Consider the following 25,652-nt stretch of genomic DNA (forward strand, 5'->3'; position numbering starts at 1 on the left):
CAAAAAACTCTGATGACACAAAGTAATTACTACCAACAACGAAATCAGATATCAAATACACGGGGAATAATATTTATTAAAATATCTATGTGTCTGTCGATAGTGAACTTGCTGCCATTATTTAACATTGCAACTCTTGCAAAACTAATGTACATGGTGATTATTATTTTCATTTCTCATCTTCACCCAAGTATTGACATCAATCCTAAATTGTATCTCCCCATACTTCAATCTCTGTAAATCGTCCTTACTAACTGCAATACATTGAATGACTTTTTCTTTTTATGATACTCACAGTTAATATCTAACAACAATGAATATACCTGGATGGAAAAATATGTAAATTAGATGAAGGGCAACCTCTTGCCTATAATGCTTTTGTGTGTGGTGCGCAGAAACACATAGCAGAAGGCAGTATTCACATTAGCATTTGAGCTCTTTCACTTTCTGTAATAAAAGTGCACATATTGACAAACAACAAAATGTACAGTCAAACTCTCTCTCCTGTGGTTGTGGGGAGACTGCTTATTTGGTTTCGGTTATTGAGAACAATCGCCGGGACATGTAGGACGTGCGTAGCAAGGTGGGACGCTGGACTCGTGCTCAGGAGGGTGACAGTTCAAACTTGCTTCCAGCCATCCTGACATAGGTTTAGGCAAATGCCGGGATGGTTCCTTTTGAAACGGCATAGCTGACTTCTTTCTCCATCCTTCCCTAATCCAATGGGACCAATGACCTTGCTGTTTGTTCCCCTCTCCCAAATCATTCAAGCAGCAAGGTAGGTCTTCTGGCAGATGACTCAGTGGCAACATAGCAAGACAAAATAAGTTCAGAGGATAGAGAATATAACAAAGAAGGATAAGAAGAGAGGGGAGTAAATCAGAGGAAGATAGAGATGAAAAGGGGGGAGAGAGAAAGGAAAATGGCGGGTGTGATGGGTGGGGAAAGCAGGCGGGTGGAGGGGGGGGGGGAGAGAGAGAGAGAGAGAGAGAGAGAGAGAGAGAGAGAGAGAGAGAGAGGTAGGTGGGTAGGTAGGTAGGTAGGTATATGCTGTCATTGCGGTACAAAGTGTTGTCCTACAGTGGTTGGAACGGCATTCCTGGCACCATCTGAGAGAGCTGTTCCAGCTACTCCAGCGTTATGCCTGCATGAGATTACCTATAGACAAGAAAGAGCCTACCACTCTCTTTGGCAGCACTGGTGCAGACCACACACAATTGAATATTAAGCTCGTGAAGATAAGTAATTAATTCTAGAATAACCATCAATTAAGTTAATATTATACTGTAACAAAGTTAATTAGAATTTGTTTTATATTATATATTAAAGGTTTCACTTGTTTCAAAGTATTTCTTGAAAAAAACAAATACATTACTTAAGGGTCGGTTTCCGCATTATTTAAACATAGGTTTACATAAAAATTTAAGACATTTTTTAAGTATTAAGTGAAGAATTAAGGTTGTTTTCATTACACATATATTTAGTTGTGCCTTATCCACTCGCGGAATTAAGTTTTAAGTTCTATCATTTATTTCCTTTTAATACACATAAAGTTCGTATCGCACATACACTATGTTAGGCCTAATTTTTCAGGGATACAAGTTCTGATTTTTAACATTAGTTTAACTGCATTATGTTATTATATTAATAGTATACACGTATATTAGTGTACCACATAACTTCATTCACTCATGTCATCTGTAGTTAATAGAATATTACTGTTATTGCCTTGATAAATTTTGTAAAAATATTGTAAACAACCATGAGCGAGAAGTGTTTGGGCTGCCATAGGATAGTCAGTTCTGGGGTTCTGTGCAGCTGTTGTGCAGATGGTTACATTGGGGTGAATGTAGTGGCATGGGAATTGGGGAAGTAAATGGGTCTCTTCCATGGTATTGCAGATTATTTTCAAGGAATAGGAAAATAGCAGAACAGGAAGGGAAGATTGTAGCCCTTCAGGCTGAACTGGATAGTGCTAGGGAGGAATTGATGAGGTTAAGGGGGGAGGAGGGTGAAGACAGGTGGAAAGTGGTAGCAAGGAACAGAGCCACAGAAAGAGAACACTGACAGTTTCATCATTGGCACAAACAATAGATTTGCCTTGCTACCTCAGTCAGCTAAGGAAGAGGCTCAAGTAGATGTAAGTGTAATCACCACTCAACAGACTTCCACTGGGGAACCAGCTGTTGCAAAAAAAGTAGAAAGTAGGAGGAAAGTGCTGTTGTTTGATAGCAGCCATGGAAGAGGTGTGCGCCAGATCTTGCAAGAAAAATTAGGTGACAGGTACCAGGTAACAAGTATTTTCAAGCCCAGTGCATGTCTTAACCAAGTGATAGAGGATGTATGATCATTATACTAGGGTTTTACAAAGTAGGTTCATATTGTGGTAGTGAGTGGAGTGGGAAACAGTATTGATAGAGATCAGGGCTACAATATTGAGTATGACCTGGTAAAAATAGCATCTGCAACAAATCATACAAATGTTGGCTTGGTTCCTGCTTTCATGCGGTAATGATCAGCCCCAATTGAACAGCTCTGTCAGGAGGGTCGATATGGGGTTAGATCAGCTGCTTCGGGCGGCTACTTTGTCAGGCATAGATTTGGTTCCTGTTGATGGTATTGGTAGGTGGAACTTCACAAGACATGGCCTGCAGCTCAATAGGAAAGGGAGTGGTAAACTACCTGGAATTGTAGCAAGATCTTTGGGGGAGGGAGTCACTAAAACTCATGGAAGTAGTTTTTTTGGCTAAGATCAGTGTCCAATCATCCCACATTAATTGAAATTAGGCTTAATGAGAAGTTCAGACAGGCTGGTACTAGAGATGTGAAAATATCACAAGATTCTCATAACAGTACAGTGAAACATAATGTTAGTATGTCACAAGATTCACATAACAGCACAGTGAGAAATAATGTTAATGTATTGCATCAGAATATCAGGGGATTAAAAAACAAACTAGATGAGCTTCTTGTTTGCTTAGAAGATTCAGAAACTGAGGGTGGAACAGATGTACTATGCCTGTCTGAACATTATATTGTCACAGATATGGAAATGGTAAATGTAGGTGGATATAAGCTTTCAGCACATGTAAGTAAAGACACTATGGAGAGAGGAGTAGTTATCGTATATGTTAAAATTTGCCATAGTATGAAAAATTTGGAAAATTAAAAAAAATGGTTGAGCAACATTTAGAAGCATGTGCATGTGAGCTTAAACTAAATAATGGCACTTTTATAATTGTAGCTGTGTATAGGTCCCCATTGGGAAATTTTCAACTGTTTTTGAAAAACTTGGATTCTTTGTTGTGCTATCTGTCAGACAGAGGAAAGCAAATTATTGTTTGCGAGATTTCAATGTAGAGTTTCTGAAAGAGCTTGATAGAAAGCTTGACCTTGAAGTATAACTTGGTTCTTTCTATTTGACATCAGTTATTGATTTTCCTGCTCAGGTGGTACAGGAAAGCAGCACAGTGATAGATAATGTTTTCATTGCCCAAGATAAATTTAATCAAAAACTTTTCCTGTTAAGAATGGTCTGTCTGATCATGATGCACAGCTAGTTACAGTATCTGATGTATCTCCATACAGTATTGCAAAACAGTCATCCAAATTAGTGCGTTCAATTAACGATTTAACAATTCAATATTTTAGGAAGAATATGCAACAGACTGGGATCAGGTGTACAGGGAACATGATGTTAATTTAAAATTTAACCTATTTCATGATACCTTTGTGAGTATATTTGAAAACCATTTCCCTAAGATTCCCTAAGAAAACAGTGAAATATAAATGTAAAAAACCATGTAAAAAGCCATGGTTTACTAAAGGGATAAAAATATCTTGTAAACAGAAAAGGGAAATGTATCTTACAACTAGGAAGAGTAATAATTCCAAAACAGTGAAACATTATAAAAACTACTGCATTGTATTAAGAAAAGTTATTAAAAGTCCAGAAGTATGTATATTATGTCTAAGATCAGCACATCTGATAATAAAATTAAAACAATTTGGAATATTGTTAAAAAGGAAACAGGGCAACCGAGAGCACAGGAAGACTGTATTTCTGTAAAACACAATGAAAAGTTTTGTTAACAAGAAGCCAGAAGCAGAAAACATTTTTAATAATCTTTTTTAAGTGTTGTAGAGAAAATAGGATCCAGCTATTCATTAGAAAATGCAAGGCATTATATGGAAAAGGCAGTACCTATGCAATTTGATAACACTGAAACTCAACCCACCTCTCCTACTGAAATTAGGAAAATATAAATTCACTCAAAAGTAAAAGCTCACATGGAATTGATGGCATTTCCAACAGAGTACTAAAAGCTTGTTACCAACAAATAGTATGATTCTCAGCCACATATGTAATAGCTCACTGAAATAGAGCATGTTTCCAGATAGACTGAAATACGCTATTGTTAAACTATTGCATAAAAAAGGGGATAGATCTGATGATAACAACTACCACCCTATCTCACTTCTGACAACTTGTCCAAAATTCATGAAACAGTAATGTATTCATGAGCAGCATCACACGTTTGTAAAAATGAAGTACTAACAAAATGTCAATTTGGTTTTCAGAAAGGCTTTTCAACAGAAAATGCTATATATGCTTTCACTGAGCGAATATTAAATCTATTGAATAATCGATCGCAACCCATTGGGTTATTTTGTGATCTCTCAAAGGCTTTTGATTGTGTGAATCATGAAATTCTTCTAGATAAGCTGAAGTATTGTGGTATTGAGTGGAACAGCGCACAAATCTTTTAATTCATACTTAACTGAAAGAATGCAGAAGGTTGAAACAAACAATACAGATAGTCTGCAAAAACCACCAGAGTCCTCTTAACTAGGGAGGTATCAAGAATGGTGTCCAACAGGGTTCAGTCTTGGGCCCCTTATTGTTCTTGGTATATATTAATGACTTGCCACTCTATATTCATGAAAATGCGAAGCTAGTTCTCTTTGCTGATGATACAAGTATAGTAATCACATCCAACAAGCAGGAATCAGCTGAGGAAATTGCAAATAATGTCTTTCAGCAAATTATTAAGTGGTTCTCTGCAAATGGACTCACACTAAGTTTTGAGGAAACACAGTTTTACAATTCTGTACAGTAATAACACCATTGATAAATATAGACTATGAACAGAAGTCTGTTGCTGAGGCAGAATACTCAAAATTTGTGTGTGTGTGTGTGTGTGTGTGTGTGTGTGTGTGCATTGATGAGAAATTGAATTGGAAGAGACACAAAGATGATCTGCTGAAACGGTTAGGTTCAGTTACTTATGCTATTAGGGTTATTGCAAATTTCGGTGATAAACATACCAGTAAATTAGCCTATTGTGCCTATTTTCATTCATTGCTTTCATATGGCATCATATTTTGGGACAATTTGTCATTAAGAGAGAAAGTATTCGTTGCACAAGAGCACGTAATCAGAAAAATAGCTGGAGCCCACCCAAGATCACCTAGCAGACATTTATTTCAGGAACTCTAGATATTCACAGAATCTTTGTAATACGTATATTCACCTATGAAATTTGTCATTAATAACCCATCCCAATTGAAAAATAACAGCGAAGTGCATAGCTACAACACTAGAAGAAAGGATGATCTTCAGTATTCTGGATAAAATCTCACTTTGACACAGAAAGGGATGAGCTATGCTGCCACAAAAATTTATGGTCATTTGCCAAATAGTGTTAAAAGTCTGACAGATAGCCAACCAACATGTAAAAGCAAATGAAAAGAATTTCTGAATTTCAACTCCTTCTACTCAATAGATGAATTGTTAGATATGTAGTAACTGTAAAAAAAAATAATTATTTTGTGTAAAGAAAACTTGTATGAAAGTGACACATTCCGCATCATTACGAAATGTCGTATTCGTGATCTATGGAACGAGGATTAATGTATGTATGCAACCACTCCATCAATTCCTCAGCTCCGTGACCATGCCTGTGTGACCTACTCCACCTTCTTCCATCATGTCCACAAAAAATTTCTCCGCCCCCCCCCCCCCCCCCCGAAACACAAAAACCTCCCCCCCCCTTGTTTTTATTTTTTATTTTTTATTAAACATTTCTTCACCACACACCCCACTGACAACAGCAAGTCAACTCTCCCCCCCCCCCCCCCCCCCCCCCTGCTACACACACACAGTGCTCCTACAGAATGAACCTCTGCCTTGATTGACCAACCCCTGCAGACTATTGTCTGTAACCTCCAATCATACATTCATGACACTACTCACCTCCCTTCCACAGTTTCTGTTCCATTACCGCCAGACTACCTGCTCACCACCTCTGTGGGGAGGGGGGATGGGAAGTGATGGGAGAAGGCAGTACATCATCTGTATGGTGAAGAAAGGATGTGGACTGAAGAGTGTAGGGAGAAGGAATGAGAAACAAATTAGCGAAGGTTTAGGTCAGGCAGATAACAAGAGTGCAGCCTATGATGGAGACACAGTTCACATCTGCTTACCTCAGAGAAACTTTTGCAGGGAGTGAGTATCCAAATGGCCCTTCTAGTGAAGCAGCTACTGAAATCATTTGTGTTGCGATGTGCAGCATGTTCAGCAACTGGATGGTCAAATTGGCAGTTTACCATATATTAGCAGTATCTATTCATGTGAGTCGACAGTTGTTTACTTGCCAGGCTCACTTAGAATGCTGTACAGTAATTACAGCACAGCTGATGTACAATGGGGGTGCTTTCACATGCAGCCAGGCCTGTGACTGGACTGTGGCAGGAAATGGTCGGTGGGTGTATGGGACAAATCTTGCACCTGCAGCAGGCACTAGAAAACGACCCTTCTGTTGCAGGATTGGGTTAGGGATGTACAAGGATAATCTGAATGCTGGTGTGCCGGCAGAACAGTACTTTGAGTGATGATAGGACTTAGGGGCAGGGTATCACTCATCTGGAGGCACAATGAGAGGTAGTCAAAGCCGTGGTAATGATGCAGTTGCCTTTTTCAAGGCCAATGTGATACTGGCTGATGGAGGAGTGCTGTTCAGTGGCCATTTAACAGGTTTACTGGTGTCAGAGGAGGAAATGACATCAAATATCTGTTTATAGATGAGCTGATTATTCGGCGACTCCTGTTTTTCACTGCAGAACATTATCCACAAATGGTGAGGCTATGAGGAGGTGACTTTTGTGTGTGGGACAGGTAACAGCTGTCAGAGTGGAGGTGCTGTGGTGGTTGGTGTGATGAACAAATGTATTTTTGAGGCCGTAACCAACTTGACCTCGCATTTTAAAAAGGAAAAAGCAGTAGGATATCAGCCCCTTTTGATCCTGCGCAAAAATTTGGGCCATAGTTCTGATAGTAGGCAATTATGACCACCTTAAAGTACACCTTTTGTGCACATCAGTTGTTGTCACTCACTCTGCCCTCATTGCAGCCGCCTAATGCCCAAGTGTAAACTACTGTACAGCAGACTGACAGAGCCCTCATATTCATGGGATGTTGAAGGCAGAGAGAGAAGGCAGGAGGTGGACATACCTGACATCTTGATTATGTCCCATAAATGTTTGGTGGAATTCTTGTCAGGTGACTTGGCTGACTGTCTCATTCACTAGAGTTGTCCAGAATGTTTGTGAAACCAATCAGAAACAATTGTGGCCCAATGACATGGTACATTGTCACCACAAAAATTCCATCGTTGTTTGGGAATGTGAGGTCTGTGAGTGGCTGCAAATGGTATCTAAGTAGCCGAATATGACAATTTCCAGTCAATGATTGGTTCAGTTGGATCAGAGGACCCAATCAATTCCAAGTACACACAGCCCAACCATTACGGAGCCACCACCAGCTTACACAGCAGCTTGTTGAAAACTTAGGTCCACAGCTTCGTGAGATGTGCACTGCACTCAAACCCTACCATCAGCTCTTACCAGGTGAAATGGGGACTCATTTGACCAGGCCACGGTTTTCCATTTGTGTAGGGTCCAACCAGTTTGGTCACAAGCCCTGGAGAGGTGCTGCAGGTGATGTCGTGCTATGCTATTAGCATTGCCCATTAATGCCAAATTTCACCGCACAGTCCTGACGGATACGTTTGTTGTACATTCTACATTGATTTCTGTAGTTACTTCATGCAGTGTTGCTCATCTGTTGGCACTGATAACTCTATGCAAACACTGCTGCTCTCAGTTGTTAAGTGAAGGCCGTCAGTCACAGCATAGTCCGTAGTGATAGGTAATGCCTGAAATGTGGTATTCTGAGCACACTTGTGAAACTGTAGATCTTGGAATATCGAATTTCCTAATGATTTCCGAAATGGAATGTCCCATGCATCGAGCCCCAACTACTGTTCTGTGTTCAAAGTCTGTTCATTCCCGTCGTGCTGCCATAATCATGTCGGACATCTTTTCACATGAATCATGATAATACAAGTGGCAGCGTCGCTGATGCACTTCTGTTTTATACCTTATGTACATGACACTACCACCGTCTATCATTTCTCTGTCCTGTGACTTCCATCACCTCCATGTATGTCAACCTTACAAACTTGTACAATCAGTTTTTATTTTAACAGTATTCTCAAACTGATATCCTGCAGCTGTATGTACATCTCAAAATCAAAATGAATTTATTTAGTGAATCGTATGGCTAGGCCCCCCCCGTTGGGCAGACCGCCGAGTGTTGGTCTTTCAATTTGACGCCACTTCGGCAACCTGCAGTCGATGATGATGATGATGATGATGATGATGACAACACAACACCCAGTCACTGGGCAGAGAAAATTCCCCGACCCAGCCGGAAATCGAACCCGGGCCCAGAGGATTGACAATCCGTCACTCTGACTAGTCAGCTACCGGGAGCGGACATCAAAATGAATAAACCTGAGCAACTGAAGAATTATTATGTAACGAAGTTAATGACTTTCAATTTACAATTTAATCATGCCAGACATGTTGAACAGTGCATCCACGGAAATTTACTTCACTTTAACAGTTCTGGCTTAAGTATACAAAGAAAATAACACAAAACAATAATGTTAATAGTCAAATAGTGCTACACTACTTCTTTAATGACATACTAATCCATTCACACTGCGTTTGTGAATTGCAACATAAAAATGTTTAGAGCAAAGATACCTGTGGTACCAGCTACAGATTAAAAACTGTGCACTTTCACATGAGGAATAAAGCATGTCAGCAATGTAAAAATGCTATTTCACGAACAGCTTGCTCACTCTACTGTACCGTACTTCACACTCGACATGGGGCAACTGCAGTGGAGTGGAGCAGCTGACAGTCAGTGCACACAAAAGTTTTAAAAGGTCATAACTGGATACTGTCAGAATTATGGCCCAAATTTTGCAAGGGGTCGATTGCTAGAGCTGTTAACATGCAAGTTTGCCTTTTTCTGTGTAAAATATGAGGTTAAGTTGGTGATTACTCCTTGTGGGAGGTGGAGATTCTCATTTAGAAGGTGGCTTGTTGAATTGAGATATACCGTATGAAGTGGATGTGAAAGTAAATATTGAGAAAAGAGCTAAAATTGTCCCTGCCATGTGTCCAGATCATGGAAATATCAGCAATGATTCAACCAGAGAATGTGTTTTAGTTTTTGACTGAATAGGAAGGATTCCTCCAGGTAGCTCATAAATAAATTGACATAGGATGATACCATGCGAGTACCCATGGCAGCACCACTGATTTGTGTGTAGATTTTGACTTCGAAAATGAGATAATTGTGGGTCAGGATATGATTGGCTAGGGGTTTTTAGCAAAGAGATAGTGAATTAGGAAAGAGGTGGTGGCTTTGGTATCAGGACGACATTGGAAAAAGTAATATTTCATGTCCACAAGGCCAAGGGCACAGGAGATGTTGGTGTTTAGGGATGACTCATGCACAGTGATCGACAAGGAGTCTCGTGGCAATGGGACACGAACTGTGGAAAGACATTGAAGGAAGTGAGCAGTGTCTTGACTGTAGTGTTGGGGGGGAGAGGGGTTATGGACAATAGTTTGAAGACGTTGTTCAACAAAGGTAGAGATTTGTTCTGTAAGAGCATCATACCCAGCTACAATGGTGTGACATGTGGGGGTTGGTTTAGTAGAACTGGGGAAATGTAAGGGGTTGCTGGTGTGAGGAGGGAGGAGGATTTAAATATCAGGTTTTGGGATGAACCTAAGGCCTTAAGGAGCTTATGGAGGTCCTATTCCACTTCTGGGATTCAGATCGTGGTCGTAAGGTTAGTATGCAGAGGTTTTGGAAAGTTGGCGGAGATCCTCAGCCATGTAGTTACTACAGTTCATGACCACTGTGGAGTAGCTTTTGTCTGCTGGAAGGATGATAAGGTCTGGATTGGTTTTGAGGTTACAGATAGCTGCATGTTCCGTAGGAGTGATGTTGAACTCACTGCGGAGGGATATAGGAAAGGAAAGTGAGGTCAATTTAAAAGTGAGGAACTTCTGAAAGATAGCCTGGGGATGACTGGGTGAAAAAGGATAAGGATCTCAGCTGTAGGGAGATGGGAACTGTTTCAAACAAGGTTCTTTGTGGGGGGTTTGGTTGGCTATAGTCATTGGAGTATGTAGCAAAGAAATGTTTTCACTACAGGAAATGAGTAAAGGAGAGGAGGTCTGTTTCAAGTGCAGCATGGTTGAACTTAGGTTTGATGCTAAAGGTGAGGCCTTTAGAGAGTACTGATAGGTCAGAGTTTTGGGAGAAAGGTTGACAACAGTGTTGTTGGATGGGTGCTCAGAAGCAATATGTATCGTGGAGGGTTGAGGAAGTTTTTGTGGATACGGAAGGTGGAGTAAGTCAGGAAGGCATGATCAAGTGCTGTGAGGGATTGATGTAGTGGTTTGATCAGAACAGCAGGCTCATTCTTGGCTGTAGGTAATCTCGTGGAGGCATAACACTGGAGTGGCTGGAACAGCTTTCTCATATGGTGCTGGGAATGCTGTTCCAACTATTGAAGCACAATGGTTTGTATTGTCATGATAGCATCTCTCTTTCTATTTCTCTCTCTCTTCACCCCCCTTCCCTCTCTTTCTCCATATCTCTCTTTTTTTGTTATATGCTCTAGCCTCTGAACTCATTTTGTCTTGTTGTGCTGCCACCGAGTCATCTGTATAAAGACCTACCTCAAAGTATCCTGCTAGTCCCACCTTGGTTCATGTGTCTTTCCCTACCCCTCCCCACTCCCGTCTGCCCAGGTAATTGTTCTCAATCACCGATAGCCAATAATCAGTCCTATTGCAACCATAGGTATGTGCATTTGAGTGTATGTAGGGTTGTTTGTGAATATGTTTACTTTTACTAGAGAAAGTGCAAGAGCTCAAATGCTCATGTGAATACTGCTTTGTTACTTGTTTCCGTGTATCACACATGAGTGCGTTATAGGTGAGTGGTTGCCTTTTCCTTATTTTAGATAGTTTTCCACTGATAATGTTATTGCAGGTGGCAGAATGAAAATGAGTTGCAGAATATATCTAATCTACCACAGCTATTATCCAGCTCCTGTCAATCTCCTATCACCTGTACTGTTCTTCATATTCATTAACTGATAATACCATTTCACTGACCTCCGGAAATCATTTCTTGTGACAGCGTCACAGCGCTGGACCCAATTCTATCCAATGTTACACACAAAACTCTTCTGTTGGCTCATGATTTGTGAGTGTAAAGATTATGGAGATCTCTGTGATGATCTGGCCGTAACATATAACAAATGTTACTGCTTCCATACAAATTATGAGCTGGTGTACCAGAGCTGATTGCATTGTGTACCCAGAGGCACACCTCACTCCATCACATCAGTGCTGGGGCAGAATGATCAGTATTGATGCAAGATGACAACATTCGTCGGGGTGTAGACGACCCAGGAGATCCGGGAAAATCCCGGGAATTTTTTCGTCCGGGGGGAAACTTGGGAGAACCCAGGAATTTTTTGAATTCTCGGAAATTTTCATTGTTTTAGTTATCAGTTAAATTTTGTGATTTTGACTGGTAAGAACCAATACTGTAACAAAGGATATTACTGTATCCCACTTTTGCAGAATAATACTGCAGCAACAAAGCACGGACGAGAGACAAAAAGGAAAAAAAAAAAACTTAAGTCGCAAAGGAAATGCGCCATATACAACAAAACACAGTGCTCATACAAGTGTCTGCCAACAGCAAAGTGTGTCAAAGACTTTAAGAAGAATATGCAATGCTTCCTAACAGGCCTGTGTGGCCAGGTGGTTCTAGGCACTTCGGTCTGGAACCGCGCGACCACTACGGTTGCAGGTTCGAATCCTGCCTCGGGCATGGATGTGTGTGATGTTCTAAGGTTAGTTAGGTTTAAGTAATTCTAAGCTCTAGGGGACTGATGACCTCATATGTTAAATCCCATAGTGTTCAGAGCCATTTTGAGCTTCCTAACAACAAATTGCCCCCGATGAGCGTGATGTGACAGCTATTTACATTAGATTCGTTTGAGCAGTTGCGGGCAGGCTCTTGCGCATGCGCAGTTGAGTCGCGAATGAGCAGTACCTTCTCCTGCTTCTGGCTACAGATGTGTGGCTGGACGTCACTATCTAATATTGCCCCAGTTCAGAAATGTCGTAGATCCGGGGCTGACACACAGAGCAGTCAGAGTTGTAGTAGGGAGGTGGGTAGTCTCCACATGACCTTTGTTTACGTTTAGTGATTTTGCTGTTTCCTCTTCATTAATTGCTTTCACATTAAATGAAAACAAAACGGATTTCTGTGGCCAGGAGCTACCAAATGAATTAAACTACGTTCGCATAATTACGGGAAGCTAAAATATGTTGTTAGTTTCAGGTTTTATTTCCACCTTTGACAGTTGAGCATTAATCGACTTGCAGAACAATGAAGTTATTTTTGTCGGTTTGCTAAAGAGATTTGGCTTTTATTATTGTTGTGCACTGAGGTAATACAGTACTGGCACTCAAGAAAATTTGCATCCAAATATGGACAAATGAATGTGCACTTTAAGCTGAATTATGCATATTTGTATGGTTCATGAAATTCCGATGCTCTTGACGTATCCTCTAATGTCTTGTTTCTTTTATGACATAATGCAAGATCTTTTAATGTTTTACACATTCGAACATACGGTGTCGTCATAGCTGCGCAAGCGCAGTGACACCTGTTATCTGGTGCTGTCTGGCAACTGCTGAACCGAACCAATTTCTAACAGGTCATGGGAAAATATTGCAAATGGTGATTTGAAAAGCGTTACTTTCAAAGTAAATTTCCTTTTACGAAAGATGAACTGTATGCGAGAATGTACGATGAATTTCTTAAATCACTGAGTGTTTGACTGTCATTTGAAAATCAGCTCTTTGAGGATGACCATCTAGAAGAATTTAGAGCCCAGAAGATCTGACATTTACATCATTATTAAAAAATTTATTGTATCTTAAAGTGCAACATGCGCAAAAAGATCAACATTATATGTGGAAGCTTAGCTTCTTGCACCTTATTAATCTTGGAGACCAATATTATATTTGAAAGTTTGTTTTTCTTGTTGCAACACTGTGTATATTAATTTAAACCATTAACTTTTCTTATCTGTGTGTTCGTGGTACTTAAGAGTGATCTTGCTATTGCTTGACTACATCATGTGTCCTATGGTGTCATCAGCTGGCGAGATCACGTGACATGAGCTATGACTGGCTTACAAAAGCATGTTGCAATCTCTATTTCAATGCTTTGGAAAGTAACATGTGATGTTTGGTGGAATTCGAATTTATAACTTCGTAACACGAAAAAATGCTGCGTACATGTTGCTGCACATCAAAGATATTTCCAAAACATGTTTTTCCCCTTGAGTTTCGTTTTCTAAAGTGCTGGGAAAGTCTGCATTGGTGTAGAGAACCATAAACATTCTGAGGAGTGTTAAGTTTTACATTGCCAAGGAAAGATATACTGTCACTTAACATGGGAAAAGTGTATTTTCACCCAGGAAAAATCCAGGAATTTTTTTTTCCTTGTCCATGTATACACCCTGTTCATTCTCCTTGGACCCTCCACACACACAAATACATCAGTAGTACACAGAACCTGGACTTGTACGAGGAAATGTGATGCCACTCATGGATTCAGAATTGTTCGGTTCACATCTGTCAGTGTGTCTGTCTCTGCTGGTATGTTAAGGGAACCTTCAATGAAGGTCATTTTAGTGACAGTCAGTGGTACTAAGGACATTGTCACACTGGCTGTGCAGGTACTTGAATTGTTGCGAAGAAGCCTATTACATCTTTAAAGCTATGTGATGTGCCTTTTTGATCCTATGCAGCAAAACAAATGGTAGGTACGTATTTTTGGGCACTAGTCTCATGGACCCATTGAAAGCCTGCATGACATTTAGCATGGTGATTCTGAACCCATCTTTCCATATTTGTATGACAGTCATTGAATGCTGACCACTGTGAACAGCAATGTAGTGGAACAATGAACTGTAGTCTCGATAGGCCGTGATCCTGCTATTGTCAAATTCCAATATGTGCTGGTAGCCATTTCTCCTAAATGCACGAGGTATAACACCATCTTCTCACAAACAACAAACATTTCTGGATGCAATACGTGCTGCCTAACTCTCTTTATATAAGAATGTTGATATTGTTACTGCTATGTACTTTGTGCAGTTGTGTTGAAATACATGCAGTTTATATGCAGATCCAAGGATGTGTTAAACTTCATGCCAGTATGATGTTTGTTGCATGTTGTTTTCACGGTATTTCCATTTTAATGAACAACAGTGTATAAAGTTTCCCAGTAGCAACTTGTGATTTGTAATGTGTTGCCCACCATAGTGAAATTTCATCCTGCCCTTTGTTCATTTTCTTTAATGTGGCATTTTTGTAGTCCAAAAAACTGGTAACTTCTGTGCAGACAAGGTTATTTGCGTATCTTAATATTTTATGTTGTCTGTCTTGCATAGCATATTTAGTGCAGAATTTGATTTCTTCTCCATTTCAGCTGTAGACATTTTTGTAAGTTTACAAGAAGTGATTCATATTTTGAATTGAGAGGAATATGTATTTGTTATGGAAATTTATAAGTTGTTTTGTAAAATATGTAGTAGTTCTTACTGTTATTCATCAAATTGAAAAGATGTTAACTGTCCAGATGTCGGGCAAGGATCCATTTGGTTGCGATCCATTTGCACTGCAGCCGTCTCCGAGTGGGCCACCACCTCGCCCTGAAAGCCCGAGTCCTGCGCTTCCTCCAAAGAAGAGTAAACAGCCTCCTCCTCGGCCAGCACCACCACGACCGCTGCAACAGCCAGGTGGCCGCGCAGCACCTGTTCCCCCCACCCCCAGCCCTGACCCTGGTCGTGACCCTTTCTCTTCACCTGACCCATTTGCTGTACCAAACTCATCTTCTGGATCATTTGCAAATTTTGCAGACTTTGATGCTAAGGTGAGTGTTGAGAGCGGTAGCTGTTACATATATTTATTAATGACAGTTATAAATTGAATATATAATTCTTAATCAAGGTAGCAGAAGTTTTTTTTAAGTGTTCTGCTTTTTTGCTATATTTATTCAATAAATATTTATCTAGGGTTTTTTTCTGAGCATATCAATAGCTGTACGTTCTCTCAGCCTCATAGGATAGATTTTAATTTAAAAAACACAGAATTAGGGTAAAGTTGCTAAAATTTCTGATAGGCTTCTGCTGAGTATGGTGCACATTTTAAAAGTAAGAGTTAATGGTCATTGTCACTGAAGAAAGTGTAAGTGAAGAATGTGTATCCTTGTATCATTTTTCAACTAAGTCATCAGTTCATTGGGAAATGTTTTTGATAGCATGGAACACATGATCTTAAAATCTATTCTTCGTTGTATTTTTCATTCATTCATTCCTTTGACTGAAAGAGAGCACTTTGTGAATTAGTATCTGTAGTGTGCTCAGCTCATATTAATTCATTATGTTGCCCATGGTTCTTTACAAAATGCCACTTGATATTAATGTAAATCACTGATCATCATGTGAGTATATTCACTGTTTCTTTCGCATTCTCATGATTGGTTAGGTAGTTCTTCTGAAAGTTATGCCTACTGTTCACAGCTGTAAAGAATGTGTGGTATTCTTTGCATATTATGATAAGGAGTGTCATCAACAATTATAATACTACCTTTGGGTAGTCTGAGGAGCAAATTTCTCTGTACCCACTTGTGAAAATTGGTAGCATTTCTTTGCTGGTGATAGTCTCCACTTGCTTTTCCAGTTCTAGAAATCAGTTCTGCTCCATTGACTAATTTGCTCATTTAACCTGTGTTAACAAGGATAATACTATTTGATGACCTGGTATTTGTAATGAGGCCCATAGCATTTTTGCTTTGCTAGCATTTTCAAAGTGTAAGATTATTGTCTACTCAAGATTCCTGTTAATAAACAGTGTTTCTGTCCTGTGAATTGAAGGTTCTGGTACTCATTAATTATTTTGCTTGTCAAACGACAAAATTTGCTTTTCAGTCAGAAATTTCCTATTGGTTGGACATATTTTCCATTTGAATCCCATTGCATGCATTCGTGTCAGTAATGCTCCAACAGACCATGGAAATTCAATTATTTTCCTGATTGCTGTAAAAAGCTTGGATACAGTAGGAACAGTCATCTGCATGAGGTACTAATATCTTACAGTATCTTGTATTATATTCTTCTTAAAATTATCATAGTGAAATTTTAAATAGTTCTCACTGACGTGCTAGAATAGTTGGCAGCTCAAAGACTACTTGGTTTCACACCATATTTGAACTTTACTGCCCTGTTTTCCTTATTACCTGATTTTATAATATTCCTTTCTATTTTCCTGCCCTCTAATGAATTGTCTGTCCCTTGTTAAACTCTTATTTGCACATGACAAACAAGGACAAAACAGAATACCAAAACATCACACATATATAAATAATCATAAAATACAACACACTCGTGAAAGATAACCAGAGAGACTACCCTCTGAACAGTGAAAAATACTTCACTGTACCGGTAGGGCAACCTCTTTTCAGATGGCCAATTCCACTGATCATTGGCACCCACAAGGCTGAATGGAGAGAGGGAAAGGGCTGTTACTCCTTATCCTTGCTCATCTCTTGTAAGCTTTCTTTTGTGCTGTGTACTGTACTGCATCTCTCCTTATGCTTTGAGTATGATCTGTCGTAAACTCTTGATACCACTATCATTCTTTTCTTCTGATTGCAGGGAACCGTATGCCTCACTCAGTTATTTGTTAATATCATGAAACTATTTACCCAATATGTTATAAAGTTTGATCACAGTTGATTTTTGAACAAGGCAGTATAGTTACATGTTTCATTATTGTAATACATTGTCACACAAAAGCAAGCTACATTGAGCTGTAGATGAAAGAAAAATTACATGGTTAATAAGCCCCTTGAATATACTGAGCACGTGCAGTCGAGTCAGTTGTGTTATTCAGACATTACTTTTGATATGAACTTTATATTTCTGATATCTGAACATAGAAGCATAATGTTAAGTAACACTTTTCTTACAATTCTGGGTGGGAGGAGGGTGGGGTTGCAGCTTTCTTTTTACAACCCTTGCACATGATTTTTCATTAAATGCTAGTTTTTGTTTTATATTTCATGTTTAATTCACAACCATTTGAATAATTTGTTTTAATGTTATAGGAATATCACGTAAATCTTTGTTGCAATTGTACTACTCAAATGTTTGATTTTTTAACAGTGATGAATTGTAAGGAGAAAAAGCCAATTTCACAACACGAAAATTAGTATCAGAAAACTTCTGCTTCCTTACATGTTTCTAACTGGAAACTTCAATAACAATAATCTAGCATGAGACCCAGATGTTCATATTTTACATTTTTTTTTCCCTTGATGTCTGAGAGATCCTCATACTATCATAGTAATTGTGGTAATGCAAATTACAATAATTTTGTAAATTTTGGCTGTTCAACACTGCCTAGTATCTTTATTAGATAATTTTTTCCCCTTTTCTTTTGTTGTGTGTTACTTGTTTTATGTGCACATATATTTTCTAATTTACATTTTTTGTTGTTTTTAGTCCTTTGCTTGAAGCAATTTTCTAGATGCTTTGTGCAATCTTATCACTGCATTAAGCTAAACTGTTGCATGTAACCTAGTCATTTAAATATTCATCACTGTTTGTATAAATCTGTTTATAATGGAAGCCTAATTTGAGTAACCTGTTCAAGTTTAATACATTAAAAAGTCAGTGTTTGAATAAGTAAATGAGGAGAATGTTTACATTTGCAAATGGGCCTAAGATATAGCCCTATTATGTTCACCGGATTTTTTCTCACACTTGCTATTAAAAAGTGCTAAATAGTTAAGTGTCAATCAAAATTGGCAGCTGATTTCAAATGAACAAGTTTTGTTGTTTTGTATATGTCTCTCACAGTTCACTCTCATATGCGTAAAATTTATTAGGTGCTGAACTGTATTTGAGTTGAATCTTAGATCTTCTGATTGTAGCAATCCTCCACTGAATTACTTGTAGTCAGGTTTTTACCCACTTGTTTAATTAGCAGTAAATTTCTTCCAGTGTGTGAGTGCCCTGATCAATTTCTTACTTATATGCCTGTCATTTTCACTGTCAGTGTTCTACTTGGGAGATAGAATTGCAGGCTTTGTTCATGTTTCAGTGACCACCCTTTGTGTGTCTTTGAAAGCAGGGATCCTGATTGGATTGCATGAATCGTGATGGTAAATTTTAAAAAAATATCAACTTAAAGGTGCATGTGCAGCAATGAGGTGGAAGGCTATTGACACACAATTTTTGTTAGTTGACAACCACAGTGCCAACAGCTGCACACCAGTTGTATCAGTCTGATCCAGATAAGTTGGGGTTCTATGTGGATTGAGCTTTCTACACCCAGCTACCCCTCGTATCTATGTAAATAGCTCAAACCTCTCTCTGATATGTCAATGACATGGCTGGACCAGTGGTTGATATTAACTCCCAAACAGCCAAGAGAGCTTGACAGGCTGCTCTTGAAGACCAATGAACAACTTAAAAAGAAAATGTTGACAGTAACAATATTAATCCCTTCTAAAATGTGTACATTGTGTTGAAAAGAGGAGAAAGGACTTTAGAGATGGTATTACTTTTCTACATCCATAGTCTTAGACTCAGTCAGTACAAATTTAAAAATTTGCCAGTTGATTCTGTAGTGAAGTGCAGAATATAGAAATAGTTACAGCCATACAAGCAGAACAACTGCTTAAATTTCAAAAGGTGGTGAATAGCTAGTTGTTGTTGAATAACATGTTGGGAGCTAAAGAACCTGTAGCCCTTTTTGTAATGTTTAGCTCACATGTATTGTGAGATCACATTCTTATAGACTTCCTCTGTAGTATGAGACAGACGACAATTTCACAGCTCGTGCAAAAAAGCTATTTAAATTATTGTCTTCAAATGTGGGAAGAACTTTACTTGTTGTGGATAGCTACTGTGTCATTGCCCTCACTAACTACTTGGAAAATCTTGGATCTGAGTTCAACTATCATCTTATCTCACTAGTTACTTTTAGAGTGGGTTCAGGAGATATTGTTCCAAAATTGATGATGGGTGGATGGTGCTATACAACAAACTTCCTTTCTTCACACTTTGGGCACTGAGCCATAGCGCATGTTGCTCTACCACGTGGCCTAGCTGTTTTTAGCATATTTTAATTTACTGTAACTCTTAAATGTTTTTTGTTATAGTAATGATGTCACCCTTATTGAAAAGCGTGAACTTTCTAATTTGAGGCTATGTATAATACTTGGTTCTTTTAATTAATATTTGCTTTCATGGAACTTTCAATTATAGCATTGTTTTTAAAAAGAGGAAAAGTTGGTCAAGGCTATATGGACTTAATGGTCAGAAGGAAAATTACATTATTTTTAATAATTATTTGTACTGCTTGCTTTATATACAGGAACCTCCTTTGGCTTTATTTTGAGATGCAATTTTGGTCTTTGTATGATAAATTTTGAAAATGGTAGTTTGCACAACGCCACTTTGCATTCACTACACTGGTAGCTTGTGTCTTGTGCCACACTTTCTCAGTAAGCTTTTTGCCTCTCAGAGAACATGGTACACATTTTTTTCTGTTTCTTGCTAATTTCTGTCTCAAGCTTTTCCAGAAAATGGTTTCCAGTTGATAGTCTGGAGAGTTCCGATGCACCAGGTTGTGGTTTGAGATATCTGCTGCCTGCAAGACCTGCACAGATAGTTCTCATAAATTGTGTTGTTGGGAGGCATTTTACAGTTACCTTGTACAATATACTTGAATTTACTATCACCATTAGTATTATGTGGAATGACAACTTTCTCCACCACTTCACAGTTCGATGCTCAAAAGCCCCATATGATAATTGTTGGTCTAATAAGTCAACACCCAACTTGTTTTTATTATAGTCGGGTTGTGACTTCTCTTGCCTCTCTCATCTGTATACATCACAATCTCAGCAGTGTGCCTTGTACTTATCATGTGCACATTTCTTTTGTCCTTCCAACAGAATGCCAAGATATTTCCTTTACGCATAAAAATTAGTTCACTTTGCTGAAGTTTTGAATCTTTTATAGCAGAAGGTAATCCCTGCCTAGATTTTCTTGTAGTTCCCTCAAGAGCAGTTTTTGCAGCTTCCAGTTCTTAAGCAAGAATTAGACTGGTGTAGAATCTGTCTGTAAACATAGTGTAATTTTTTTCTGACAGATTCCCAAGCAATGTCTTTATGAGTGTCACTGTGTCAGACATCTCACCTACATAAACAGAAGAATTCCAAACATAACCTGTCTCTGCCTCTGACATGTACAGTTTTATACTATATTTTGCTTCTGTGGCATGTACTGCTTGAAATACACACAGCCACGAAATTTGCACATGCCTTAATCAGTTGTAATGTTTTGAGAGGGTGTGTATGCTTGCTGGAAATTAGCAGACACCATATCCAGTACGGGTCTCACCTTGTGCAGTGGGTCATAGTCAGCTTCTCCTTTTTTCTTAGCAACAGAATTGTCACTTACGTGAAAGTTTCTCAAAATAGAATGAAACCTGTCACGGCTCAGGATGTTTGGACAGAAATTACATGACACGACAGGATTCTTGGACCACTGCTCTCGTATACGGGGTCTCACACTTACACACACATGGACTACAATTGCCAGAAACTTTATTATTTCTATGAGAGTAACTCCTTTCAACTTTGATAGTGAGCAGATGGGGGAAAGGGAATTTCCTTATCCAACCCATGAACCATGGACCTTGCCGTTGGTGGGGAGGCTTGCGTGCCTCAACGACACAGATATCCGTACCGTAGGTGCAACCACAACGGAGGGTATCTGTTGAGAGGCTAGACAAACGTGTGGTTCCTGAAGAGGGGCAGCAACCTTTTCAGTAGTTGCAGGGGCAACAGTCTGGATGATTGACTGATCTGGCCTTGTAACATTACCAGCACAGCAAGGCTGTTTTGGTTACTGCGAACGGCTGAAAGCAAGGCGAAACTGCAGTCATAATTTTTCCTGAGGGCATGCAGCTTTACTGTATGATTAAATGATGATGGCGTCCTCTTGGGTAAAATATTCCGGAGGTAAAATAGTCCCCATTCGGATCTCCGGGCAGGGACTACTCAGGAGGACGACGTTATCATGAGAAAGAAAACTTCTGTTATACGGATCGGAGCGTGGAATGTCAGATCCCTTAATCGGGCAGGTAGGTTAGAAAATTTAAAAAGGGAAATGGATAGGTTAAAGTTAGATATAGTGGGAATTAGCGAAGTTCGGTGGCAGGAGGAACAAGACTTGGTCAGGTGAATACACGATTATAAATAGAAAATCAAGTAGAGGTAATGCAGGGGTTGGTTTAATAATGAATTTAAAAAAAAGGAGTTCGGGCAAGCTACTACCATCAACATAGTGAACACACTATTGTGGCCAAGATAGACACGAAGCCCACGCCTACTACAGTAGTAAAAGTTTATATGCCAACTAGCTCTGCAGATGATGAAGAAATTGATGAAGTGTATGATGAGATAAAAGAAATTATTCAGGTAGTGAAGGAAGACGAAAATTTAAGAGCCATGGGTGACTGGAATTCGACAGTAGGAAAAGGAAGAGAAGGAAACATAGTAGGTGAATATGGATTTAAGTGTCAGGAAGTCGTTTCTGAAAGTGTTCATATGGAGTGTAGCCATGTATGGAAATGAAACGTGGATGATAAATAGTGTAGACAAGAAGAGAATAGAAGTTTTCGAAATGTGGTGCTACAGAAGAGTGCTGAAGATTAGATGGGTAGATCACATAACTAATAAGGAGATATTGAATAGAATTGGGGAGAAGAGGAGTTTGTGGCACAACTTGACTAGAAGAAGGGATAGGTTGGTAGGACATGTTCTGAGGCATCAAGGGATCACCAATTTAGTGCTGAAGGGCAGCCTGGAGGGTAAAAATCATAGAGGGAGACCAAGAGATGAGTACACTAAGCAGATTAAGAAGGATGTAGGCTGCAGTAGGTACTCGGAGGTGAAGAAGCTTGCACAGGATAGAGTAGCATGGAGAGGTGCATCAAACCAGTCTCAGGACTGAAGACCACAACAACAACAACAACAATAATAATTTCCTTATTCTTTGTTGTGCATACAGATTAGTTCGGTACTTTATACGATTCACCAGACTGTCTGTAAGTAAACACAAAAACAAGTCTAAAGGTGTGCTGTTTTGGTCTAAACTGGTAAGGTTGCACTTTCCAGAGTGTCCTGATAATGGATAGATATTTGTTACATGGTCAATAGTCGTCCAGCCTTCCTCAGAATCGGTATGGCGCGAAGTTCTCGGTCTCTCACTCACCCTCGGTCACCCACGCGCTTCAGGTGTGGTATCAGCAGGAACAATGGCAATACATCCTTCTGAAGAACTTGGACGCTCGCACTCCTCGTCTGAATCTACCATAAAAGTAGTACTTGCAAATAAAATCACTTACTACAGTAGTTACATATTAGAAGCTCTTTCAATTGAAATCTGAATAAAAATATTGAGTATTTTGTTAACTGCATTCCTTACCTGAAGACTCAGAATCTTCTTGAGTATAGTCTGTATAACCATCAGAATCAAGCAAATCATCATCCGTCAAACAATGCTTCGCCATGACGACGCAACTGAGCATGTGTAGCAGAATATTCCCACTAGCAGAGCCTCACAAAAAAAAGTGGTTCTCCCTTGTCCAGCAGACCCGCACCATCTAGCATCAAATACTTCAAATATAGCCTCTGCCTTGCCTCCTACTACAAACATGTGAAGGAAGGAAGGGGAAGATCGAGCACATGTGGCCATAAAATTACAGGCGTCAGATTTTCGGGCTGGTCAGGCACACCCGTATTTTTATGGGTGTCTGCTCCTAAGTGTTAACCTTCATCCACTCATTGTTGCCATTGTTGGTGCCAACATTGACCAATATTTATAGAAAAGTGCCCACACATTCAAGGCAACATTCAGTTGGACTCTTATACCAGGTGATTTTTTTTTTTTTTTTTTTTTCCACCATGTACAAACTCTGGGGATTGATCAATGAGAGGATGTGGACCAAAACAAATGTAATGAACTTTTGTCTGGAAATGCATTGTTTCCATTTTTGCAATCACACATTGTTACAGAGACTGTGGTCTAATATGCTGTGTACCATGCAGCCACAGTTCCAGTATGTTTTGAACATAGTTTCCATGTGCCTCAATGCATGCATTTATGTGCTGTAACATGATCTGTCATTGTTTGGGCAGGCTGCATCTGAATAGTGTCAAAGGCAGCATGAATACACTGCTCCAGTGTCTCCACATCTGGAATGGGCTCTGCATCCACAATACTTTTGAGTGGCCCCATAACCAGAAATTGCATGGGTTGAGATCCGGTGACTGAGTACACAATGCAAAAGGATCCCTACGTTTGATCGATCACCCAGGGAAAGACATGACTGAGGTGCGTCCAGATGTTAATGGCAAAGTGGGCTGGAGCACCATCATGAAGCAGTCACATAACGCTTCAAATCATCAATAGCAGGGGAGGCAAAGTCAGTCACAAGAAATGCCGATAGGTCCAGCCCATTACGCAATGTGGAAGGAAGACTGGTTCCAAAATGCGGTCGCCATTTACCCGGCCCTCACATTCTGGCTGCACCAATGTTGATTATTCGCTGTCATCATACCGTGGGGGTTCTGTGTACTATCCCACAGATAACTGTTATGGAAGTTGAAGATACCATTCCACGTAAAGGTGGTCTCATCTGTGAATAGAATGGACGATACAGATCCCAGTATCATAGTTGCCAGGTGAAAAACTGCTCACAGTGTAGAAAGGCCGTCACTAGTATGCCCTGCACTTGCTGTAAGTGATAAGGGTAAGTAACAATTGTCGTGAAGAATGTTCTGCACGGTCATCTGGCTTACTCTGTACTGGTAGGCATTGTAACACTGTCCCTCCTTTCAGTCGTCGTGCAAACATCGAAATAGCAGATATTGAGATAGCCGATTGCGGAATTAAATAGCAGCTACAATAGCTTCGTAGTGGAAAGGCATCGGGACCAGATGAGGTACTTACAAGATTCTATAAAGATTATGTGAAATAACTTGCTCCCATTCTATCATTAATTTAACGTAGATTGCTTGAGCAACAAAAGATACCTTAACGACAGGAAAAAAGGCAGGTCATCCCCATTTTTTAAGAAAGGTCGTAAGACAGATCCACACAATTATAGACATATATCGTTGATGTCAATCTGTTGTAGAATTATGGAACATGTTTTATGCTAAAAAATTATGACATTTTTGGAAAATGAACATCTCCTCTATAAAAATATCACCATGGATTTCGCAAACAGGGATCCTGCAAAACTTAGCCCACCCTGTTCCTCCATGAGATCGATAGCACTGTGGACAATGGCAATCAGAGTGATGCTGTGTTCCTTGATTTCAGTAAGGCATTTGACACCATCTCACATTCCCATTTAATGTAACAAATAAGAGTTTACAGAGTATCTGAGCAGACTTGCAATTGGATTCCAGACTTTCTTGCAGATAGAACTCAACATGTCACTCTCAATGGAACAAAATTGACAGATGTAAAGGTAATACCTGGAGTACCACAGAGAAGTGTGATAGGACCATTGCTGTTTGCAATACATATAAATGATCTAGTAGAAAGTGTCGGGTGCTCTTTAAAGCTATTCACAGATGATGCAATTGTCTATACCAAAGTGGCAACACCAGAAGATAGTAAGAATTTGCAGAATGACCTGCAGAGAATTGATGAATGACGGAGGCTCTGGCAGTTGATCCTGTACATAAATAAAGGGAACATAAAAAAGAAGTCCACTACTGTACAGCTACACTATTGATGACAAACAGCTGGAGACAATATCTGCCATAAAATATCTAGGCATAACTATCCAGAGCGACTTTAAGTGGAATGACCACATAAAACAGACAGTGCGAAAAATAGATACCAGACTCGGATTCAAAAGAAAAATCTTAAGGAAATGTAAGTCATCCACTTGTTCATCCTTCTGGGGTCCCTATCAGGTAGGACAGAGAGAGGAGATAAAGAAGATCCAACAAAGGGCAGCGTGTTTTGTCACAGGATCATTTAACAGGCGAGAGAACATTACAGAGGTGCTAAACAGACTCCACT

At 39.5% G+C, this 25,652-nt stretch overlaps 1 protein-coding gene across 13 annotated transcripts in view; it reads left to right on the forward strand.

The window, feature by feature from the left end:
- LOC126354419 (epidermal growth factor receptor substrate 15-like 1) overlaps positions 1-25,652 on the forward strand; it is a 188,561-nt gene that overhangs the window by 130,787 nt on the left and 32,122 nt on the right. For all 13 annotated transcript variants that reach the window (XR_007565323.1, XR_007565325.1, XR_007565326.1 and 10 more), the window contains one exon: positions 15,110-15,403. Coding sequence is in view for 9 of the 13 variants with exons in the window: in XM_050004045.1 (XP_049860002.1) it covers positions 15,110-15,403 (294 nt within the window). In the remaining 4 variants the exon portion in view is untranslated. The remainder of the gene's footprint in view (positions 1-15,109; positions 15,404-25,652) is intronic.

The sequence above is a fragment of the Schistocerca gregaria genome, chromosome 3 (assembly GCF_023897955.1).
Source record: "Schistocerca gregaria isolate iqSchGreg1 chromosome 3, iqSchGreg1.2, whole genome shotgun sequence".
NCBI lineage: Eukaryota > Metazoa > Arthropoda > Insecta > Orthoptera > Acrididae > Schistocerca > Schistocerca gregaria.